The sequence below is a fragment of the Somniosus microcephalus genome, chromosome 32 (genome assembly GCF_052327205.1).
Source record: "Somniosus microcephalus isolate GS21.2 chromosome 32, FLI_Smic_1.0, whole genome shotgun sequence".
In the NCBI taxonomy this organism is placed as follows: Eukaryota; Metazoa; Chordata; class Chondrichthyes; order Squaliformes; family Somniosidae; genus Somniosus; species Somniosus microcephalus.
The window spans coordinates 36,389,093-36,398,627 of NC_141018.1; the positions used below are offsets into that span (position 1 = coordinate 36,389,093).

At 51.4% G+C, this 9,535-nt stretch overlaps 1 protein-coding gene across 1 annotated transcript in view; it reads right to left on the reverse strand.

Moving 5' to 3' along the window:
- Positions 1 to 1,741: 1,741 nt before the first annotated feature.
- adamtsl5 (ADAMTS like 5) overlaps positions 1,742 to 9,535 on the reverse strand; it is a 45,327-nt gene continuing 37,533 nt past the window's right edge. Inside the window, exons 10-11 of the mRNA XM_085972006.1 lie at positions 4,970 to 5,041; positions 1,742 to 3,713 (exon numbers count right to left, since the gene is read on the reverse strand). Of these exons, the coding sequence (XP_085828132.1) occupies positions 3,379 to 3,713; positions 4,970 to 5,041 (407 nt within the window). The 3' untranslated portion in view covers positions 1,742 to 3,378. The remainder of the gene's footprint in view (positions 3,714 to 4,969; positions 5,042 to 9,535) is intronic.

Below are 9,535 nucleotides of genomic sequence, written 5' to 3' on the forward strand. Positions count from 1 at the left end.
TTCCCTCCTGCTCTCCCCTCCTTTCCTCTCCCCATTTCTCTCCTGCTCACTTCCCTGTTCTCCCGATTTCTCTTCCTATCCTCCCCTCCAATTCTATTCCACTCCTGTCCTTCTCCTCTCTCCCCCCCCTCGCCCTCCTCTTCCCAGCTCCTCTCCCCCCTGCCCCACTCCCCTCTCTTCCTCTTCTCCACCTCCCTCCCTCTCACCTGAAGGCGTTGACTCTAACTGGGGTCCCGCAATATCTGGTCCCTTTCCCAGATTCCAATTCTTTATGGGGAGTCTCGGCAATCCATCAGGGCGGGGCCATGTGATTGATTCGACCTGTGACCTCCTGTCATGTAACACTGATCCACATCAGAGAATAAATATTTACAATTAGTCAGTAAAAGACTCTGCTGGTTACTTGTTAAACTGCTTGAATGTTCGATTATCTGCGCTGCACATTCCCGAAATGTTTAGATATCGGGTTTGCTTGAAGCAGTCAAGGTTGGAGTATCAGAGGACACCTATTCCACTTTCACAAAACAAGAACATTGTTCCCTCTCAAAATAAAACAGCAACAGGAATTTTAAGTTCATCATACACCACCACTGCACACTGAGCCCGGGGCTGGCAATGGTTAGGCGACGCCAAGCCTGGGGATCAGAGCCTGTAGATTGTAGGGGGAATCCCTGGAGTCCAATGGTTCACACACTTCGACGTGACAAATCAGTCACATAGAAATTCTGAACACTAAATCAGCAGCTGTCCCCGGCTCCACATTGTGTATGCGTGACAGACGTGGTCACTCAGACACGTACACACAGACACGTACACACTCAGACACGTACACACGCACAGACATACACACATACAGACAGACAGACAGGCACACACACACAGAAATACAGACATACACATCCCTGTGTTACTGCAATGTCTATGCTGCCACATGTGTTAACCTCTAAAGGATTATACTTAAGCAAATTTTTTTCTGGAATTAAATTGAATTCTGCCACAATGGCAAAAAAGGTTACTGTTCAACCTGTTAAACTCACTGTCATAAAAATCTTCATTTTTGTCAAACGAAGGGTTTAGAATCTTACATTCCTGGTATTTTAAATGTTATTGTTCCTCTGTACAGAACATTACAGAAAAGAAACAAGTAATTATTTGTCTTATGATGGATTATTTATTGGATTCTTTCTCGCTGGTTACCACACAGACACGGGGTTAAAATTGGATAGGCTAAAACACACACCTCAATTCAACATAGTTCAAGAGGCCCTCGATATGCCTCTCCGCCCCTCCCCTCCCCCCCTCCGCAGTCCCCCGCCCCCACCTTCCGCCCCCTCCCCAGCCTCTCCCCCAGCGGCCCATCACTTAAATCTCTCTAACATTTATTAACAATATACCATCATTAAATCCAATTGCTCAAATAAAATGTGCTCTCCAATAAATACTTTCATATAATTTGAACTATGCACAGATATTTATACATAGATTTATACATTTAATGTCTAATACAGAATAATCCGACCATTAAGCAGTCGCAGTTTAAAATCTCCTGATACACCGACACTCGACATTTCGCATAATTAATCAACAAGACAAAATAAAGTTCTTTCATCCTTGGAGTGTTTGGGCTGTACCAGCGCAGAAGACAGACTCACCCCCTCCCTCACTCACTCCCTCCCTCACTCGCTGACCCCCTCCCTCACCCCCTCGCTGGCCCGACCCCCTCCCTCACCCCCTCCCCTCGCTCACTCCCTCCGACTCCCTCCCTCACTGCACAATCATCTATTTGGTTATTTATTCTGCTGTCATTACATGTTGTGAAGCACTCGTGCGCAGCCAGTGTATGTGGGTACAGTATTCTATAGTCCAAAGTCTACATTAAATGATGAAAAGGCCTTCAACAGCCTTGCAACAGACTCCTCTCACGGTTTGCTGTTCCGGTGTTGTTAATGGATTCTCCTACAAGAGTTTAACCGCCTATTCCGACCTTGCTCTCCCGATTTGTACACATTTGTCCGATAAACAAGAGTGGTCTGGATTAGGTCAGAGTGATTGACCAGTTAGTGACTTTCACAACCTCAGGACGCCCCAAAGCGCTTTACAGCCAATGAAGTACTTATTTTGAAGTGTAGTCACTGTTGTAATGTAGGAAACGCAGCAGCCAATTTGCGCACAGCAAGCTCCCACAAACAGCAATGTGATAATGACCACATTTGAGGGATAGCTATTGGCCACGACTCCGGGGAGAACTCCCCCGCTCTTCTTCGATATAGTTCCACGGGATCTTTTACGTCCACGTGAGAGAGCAGACGGGGCCTTGGTTTAACGTCTCATTCGAAAGACGTCACCTCCGACAGTGCAGCGCTCCCTCAGCACTGCACTGGGAGGGTCAGCCTAGCATTATGGGCTCAGTCCCTGGAGTGGGACTTGAACTCACGACCTTCTGACTCCGAGGAAAGAGTGCTGCCCACTGAGCCACGGCAGAACTAGAGGTTAGCATTGATTACAGTATCGATAGAAAGATAGAGAGGTCGGACACCACAGGCAAGGAAAGTTATCAGGTGATGACTGTTCTCTTATCGAGCACTAGATGCAGCTTGTGACCCTGAATATAGGTTAATGTCACCCTGTGGGTAATCCTATTTTGCAAACCTACGGGTGGGTTTATGTCAGTAAAGGGATTAGCGTGCTGTCTGCATTCCCCGGTGAGGAATGGTTCAATAGGGGGCTTGGGCTGCAAGTCTCTGACATTGTTCCAAAGCTCAAAGATCTGATATCCTTTCAGCCTGGAGCCTTTTTCCTGTAATGTCAATAATTTCAGGCCTACACTAGCTCAGCAGATGCTGCACTCTTCGCTTCTTACAGTCCGATCCCATTACGCTTTTGGCCGCAGTTATCAATCTCAACCCAATCTGTCGAGTGCGGCCTTGACTGGCCTGAGCTAAGCTGGCTTCAAAGGGCCAATAACTCTTCTCACAGCCTCCCCGTGAAAGGGAAAACATTCAAATCACTTCATTACACAACTTGGAGCGAGCCTTTGGCTTTGCGAGAATGTCCCCACCTCAGGGTCAGGAGGTGCAGGGGTACGAGTCCCACCTGTACAAACAGATCAACAAACACCAACGATTGGCTCTCGGTATCTCTGAAAGGTCTGTCTGTTGTGCAGAGATGTAGGAACCGCTTTCAGAGTGTAGAATGCCCTCGGTGAAGCTACCGACTGGCCTGTGGAGCCACCTGCTCCGCAGTTCGATGGCCGCTGGCCAACCAATGCTAAAGAGCCAGCGTGTATGGCGGTCCCACTGACATCCCAAACAGTCTCAAGTCAGGTCGGCACAAGGTGACCACTAACTCCTGCGGACAGTAATGGCGCGGGCCTGATGCCTATCCAGGTGCGGTTGTCCTGAGCTGGTATCCTCGCTTCTCACACTCCTTGTCCAGGCCCTGCATGAGTTTGTCCTCTTGTGCCCTGTAAGCTCGGACGAAGCTGTCCGTCTCCAGCAGAATCCTGTTCAGCGTCCGCTCGTAGTTCACGTGTCTCCGCGCCATCACCACGTACTCCCTCCTCTCCAGGAGTCTGGGACAGTCGCAGACGTTTGGGACCCACAGGAATTCACGCCCTAAGAGGGCAAAATTCTTCTTGTAGGTCTTCGCCACTTGAATGTCATAGCGTGTCTCCATCCCAATGATTCTCTTACTGATAATCTTCACACGGAACACTGAAAGGGACAAGAGAGAGAAAAGGTTCAGCAACTTCGGGCCAATTTTAACCTGACCCGCCCAGCGGGAATCCGACAGGATCGGGAGCAATGTTGGTCTCACACCAATGTTCCCGTTAAGTTCTGTGACCGGGCGGCGCTCGGGAGCTCCCGCGCAGCCGGCTCACCGGAATTTTGAATGGGCCGCACAGCCCGGTAAAGGGGCCACAAAAAAATTAGAGGGAACATGTTAAATCTCAAGAGTTTAATAACCTTGCTTGTATACCAATTAAAAGAGTACGCAGGAGACAGAGTTCAGTTAACAGCCATCACTTTCCAAAGAACCTTCTCAACTAAATGCACTCTATTTCCCATAGTGCATTGCACATCACAACTACGGTAAGCTATGTGGGACAATTCAAATACAACATTCAAAATACACAACAGAACATTGTTTGCCACCCCGCTTGATTCTACTCCCCACTGAAGTCAACGGAGACCAATATCAGGCGGGAAGTAGAACCGGTGTTCCACCCGATCCCGTGGGATTTCCGCCCGGCGAGCTCGGTTAAAATTGAGTGAAAATCTATCCAACATTTCTCCCCTTCTCTCCTGACTCCTCATGGGGCTGCAGATTCCATTTGCATTGAGCACCCGCCAGCATCTTACCATTCTTCCTCTGTGTGAGCATCGACACCACAGACCAACCCATCCCACCCTCAGATCATGCCCACACAGGGGCCCGTTCCATCAGGGGCGGGTGGTTAGTGACCGGGAGCAGGGGGTCCCTGGCTCATTTTTCCCTTCATAGCCCGAGAGAGAGCCGTTGTGGTGAATGCGTCTGGCTCGCCACCCACCCACAATCTGCCCAACCGTCTGAAGATAGAGCTGGGGCTCAGCACCGCTCCCCCCCCCTCTCTCTCTCTCGCTCTCAGTATCCAGTGATGGAAACTAAACGAACGTTATGAGGGAGTGGAGCTGGGCAATAAGCTCCCTTGAAACTATGGGACCTTTTAACAGACCCGCGGGCCTGTAATTCTTTCCTTTTCCTGTGGGGACCAGCCAAGGAGATGTTGAGCCTCCTCATCGCATCCCATCACTCTACGGTGCCTTGAGAAATATCTGGCTTGCAATCCAATTTTGAGGGCGCTCAGGCCTCACTGCAGTAGCAGGAAGTCTCGGCACTGCAAGTGACGAGTGGGCAAGAGTCAGGGGCTGAGTGGGGGGAATGACACTCAGTTTGATTGAAGAGAATGAATATGGGAAGGGCTACTCACCAAGATCCTTCTCACAGTACTGCCTGATGCGATTTGATTTTCCACGAACCCTTCGACACTTGCCGCAGTTGTCTAGGACACCAGGAATGAAACAGATCACAATCAGACTTCATGCCCAATGGGAACTGGATCGAGACTGATAATCTCATTTCACAAAGGAGCAGTAAAAGGGAAACACAAACTTGCATTTATATATCACCTTTCACATCCTCGGAACATCCCAAAGTGCTTCACTGCCATTGAAGTTCTTTTGAAGTGTAGGAACTGTTGTAGGAAATGCAACAATCAATTTGTGCACAGCAATGTGATAATGACCAGATAATCTGTTTTAGTGATGTTGGTTAAGGGATAAATATTGTCCAGGACACCGGGGGGAACTCCCCTGCTCTTCTTCAAAATAGTGCCGTGGGATCTTTTATGTCCACCTGAGAGGGCAGATGGAACCTCGGTTTAACGTCTCATCAGAGATGACACCTCCGACAGTGCAGCACTCCCTCAGTACTGCCCGTCTGACAGTGCGGCGCTCCCTCAGTACTGCCCCTCCAACAATGCAGCTCTCCCTCAGTACTGCCCCTCCGACAGTGCAGTGCTCCCTCAGTACTGCCCCTCTGACAGTGCAGCGCTGCATCAGTACTGCCCCTCCGACAGTGCGGCACTCCCTCAGTACTGCCCGTCTGACAGTGCAGCGCTCCCTCATTCTGCCCCTCCGACAGTGCAGCGCTCCCTCAGTACTGCCCCTCCGACAGTGCAGCGCTCCCTCAGTACTGCCCCTCCGACAGTGCCGTGCTCCCTCAGTACTGCCCCTCTGACAGTGCGGCGCTCCCTCAGTACTGCCCCTCTGACAGTGCGGCGCTCCCTCAGTACTGCCCCTCTGACAGTGCAGCGCTGCATCAGTACTGCCCCTCCGACAGTGCGGCACTCCCTCAGTACTGCCCGTCTGACAGTGCAGCGCTCCCTCATTCTGCCCCTCCGACAGTGCAGCGCTCCCTCAGTACTGCCCCTCCGACAGTGCCGTGCTCCCTCAGTACTGCCCCTCTGACAGTGCGGCGCTCCCTCAGTACTGCCCCTCTGACAGTGCGGCGCTCCCTCAGTACTGCCCCTCCGACAGTGCGGCGCTCCCTCAGTACTGCCCCTCTGACAGTGCAGCGCACCCTCAGTACTGCCCCTCCGACAGTGCAGCGCACCCTCAGTTCTGTACTGTGAGTGTCCGCCTAGATTATGTGCTCAATTGTCCAGAGTGGGACTTGAACCCACAACCTTCTGACTCAGAAGCGAGGGTGCTACCACTCGGTCAGTGCTGAATGGACCGCGGAGCCATCAGTCTGGGCCTGAATTTGAACGCAAAGGAAAGTCCGGTGTCTGAGTCACAGCTCCACCCAGTCCCTTTTGGGGGGGATCCTTTAACTGGCCTTCATTTCTAGGACCTGAATTTAAATTCAGCTCATACTATGGGATGGAGTGGGCCTTTGGCGTAGCGGTAGCATCCCCGCCGCTGGGCCAGAAGGTGTAGGGTTTCAAACCCCACTCCAGACAGTCCCGGCAAGTGGAGTCGGAGCTCCGGCTCTAAATTCTGGGTTGACATCCAGCAGGATACTTGCGTCCGTGGATGTGGGTGGCCCCCCCCCCTCGTATGGGTTGTGGGAGCCCGTAAAACCCTCCCGCCATAGGACTAACCACCCTAATGGCTGGTATGAAGATGGTTACGGTCACGGAAGGAGCGTTAACATGGCCAGAAATCCTTCCACTACTTCATACAGTTCCCCAAAGGGAACAGTGTGAAGACACGATCGACGACGACTATGGGATGGAAGTCTCTCTCATTGCCTGTTGCTTTTCAAATTAATTCTCGGGGAGTGGGCATCGCTGACAAGGTCAGCATTTATTGCCTATCCTCTAGTTGCCCTGAGGAGGTGTTGGTGAGCCGCCGCCTTGAACCGCTGGAGTGGGTTTGATACGACTGAGTGTCTCGCTAGGCCCACCTCAGAGGGCAGTTGCGTCAACCACGTTGGTGAGGGACTGGAGTCACGTGTAGGCCCAGACCGGGTAAGGACGGCTGGTTTCCTCCTCTAAAGGGACATTAGTGAACCCGTTGGGTTTTTACGACAATCCGACAGATTCATGGTCACTTTACTGATACTTAATTTTAATTCCAGCTTTTTATTTCCAAGTTTCTGAAATTGAATTCTCAAACTGCCCTGGTGGGATTTCAACTCACGTTCCACTGGATTATTAGTCCAGGATTATGAGGCCAGTAATGTAACGGCTACACTACCGGACAAATATCCCAAAGACAAAGTTTGCCTTTTCTCTTTTCATTGTCAATACAATATTTGAGACAAAGTGAGACTGCACCAGCCTGAATGGGGTGGGGCACCGTAGCCAGAAACCATGGCAGAGCACCACATCAAGACCATGGTGTCAGCTGGGGCTCAGTGGGTAAGCACTCTCACCTCCGAGTCAGAAGGCTGTGGGTTCATAGCCCCACTCCAGAGACTGGAGCATAAAATCCAGATTGACTCTCCCAGTGCAGTGCTGAGGGAGCGCTGCACTGTCGGAGGTGCTGTCTTTCGGATGAGATCTTAAACTGAGGCCCCGTCTGCTCTCTCAGGTGAACGTAAAAGATCCCAGGGCCACTAATTCGAAGAAGAGCAGGGGCGTTCTCCCCGGTGTCCTGGGTCAATATTTATCCCTCAATCAACATCACTAACACAGATGATCTGGTCATTATCACATTGCTGTTTGTGGGAGCTTGCTGTGCGCAAATTGGCTGCTGCGTTTCCTACATTACAACAGTGACTACACTTCAAAAAGTACTTCATTGGTTGTAAAGCGCTTTGTGGCGTCTGGTGGTTGAGAAAGGCGCTATAGAAATGCAAGTCTTTCTTTCTTTTGGTTCTGGAATTGTGTTACCATTGGAGACAAAGGTTGCAGCCACCATTTTTAGCAGTGCGCTGTTTACATTGTTGGGTTGCCATTGACTCTGGAGTTGATGTTGGCAGATTCCCAGTGCAGCGCTAAACTATCTCACATGGTGTGGCTGCAGTTGGCACCGCTCCCCTTTCATAGTTTGCCTCCTTCTGTTACTAATTATAAAATGCTTGGAAATAGTCAGTGGGCAGCAGCTGTTCTCCAAGAGCCTTCGAGAGAATTCGCAATTCTTTTTATGAAGTGTTTATTTATAGAGGCTTCAATTGACATGAATGAAACGACACAAGGCAATGACGGAACACATTACCGAGCACGCCCCCTCACTGCACACTATAGGCTTGGCTCACCCCTCGACACTCCTGACACTGACCCCTGGATAGGGGACCCCTTGTGCTCCCCCCGGCCTCTCTCAACATCACAACATTTCTTACCTTACTCTACTTTACCCTAGTCTAACCAACTTATTCCTACTAATTCCCACCTTCTTCCCCCTGTCGGTTGTGACTCAGTGGGTAGCACCCTCACCTTTGAGTCAGAAGGTCGTGGGTTCAAGTCCTGCTCCAGAGACTTGAGCACAAAAATCTAGGCTGACACTCCAGTGTAGTACTGAGGGAGCGCCGCACTGTCGGAGGGGCAGTACTGAGGGAGCGCCGCACTGTCGGAGGGGCAGTACTGAGGGAGCGCCGCACTGTCGGAGGGGCAGTACTGAGGGAGCGCCGCACTGTCGGAGGGGCAGTACTGAGGGAGCGCCGCACTGTCGGAGGGGCAGTACTGAGGGAGCGCCGCACTGTCGGAGGGGCAGTACTGAGGGAGCGCCGCACTGTCGGAGGGGCAGTACTGAGGGAGCGCCGCACTGTCGGAGGGGCAGTACTGAGGGAGCGCCGCACTGTCGGAGGGGCAGTACTGAGGGAGCGCCGCACTGTCGGAGGGGCAGTACTGAGGGAGCGCCGCACTGTCGGAGGTGCCGTCTTTGGAATGAGACGAGGCCCCGTCTGCTCTCTCAGGTGGACGTAAAGAACCCACGACACTATTTTGAAGAAGAGCAGGGGAGTTCTCCCCGGTGTCCCGGGCCAATATTTATCCCTCAACCAACATCACTAAAAGGGCAGCACGGTGGCATAGTGGTTAGCACTGTTGCCTCACAGCGCCAGGGACCCGGGTTCGAATCCGGCCTCGGGCGACTGTCTGTGTGGAGTTTGCACATTCTCCCCGTGTTTGCGTGGGTTTCCTCCGGGTGCTCCGGTTTCCTCCCACAGTCCAAAGATGTGCGAGTTAGGTTGATTGGCTATGATAAATTGACCCTTAGTGTTAGGGGGATTAAATACGTGGGGATAGGGTGGGATATGTGTTGGTGTTGGTGTAGGGGTTACGGGGATTGGGTGGGATATGTGTCGGTGCAGGCTCGATGGGCCGAAATGGCCTCTATCTGCACTGTGGGGATTCTGTGAAAAGAGGTTATCTGGTCATTATCACATTGCTGTTTGTGAGAGTTTGCTGTGAAGTGTTTTCAGACATCCTGAGGTCATGAAAGGCGCTATAGAAATGCAAGTCTTTCTTTCTTTCCTCCCTCCATCCTCACCGCGTTGCAATCAGGACTCATCGCATCATCTCCTTCCCTAACTATCAGGAAAGACTGAA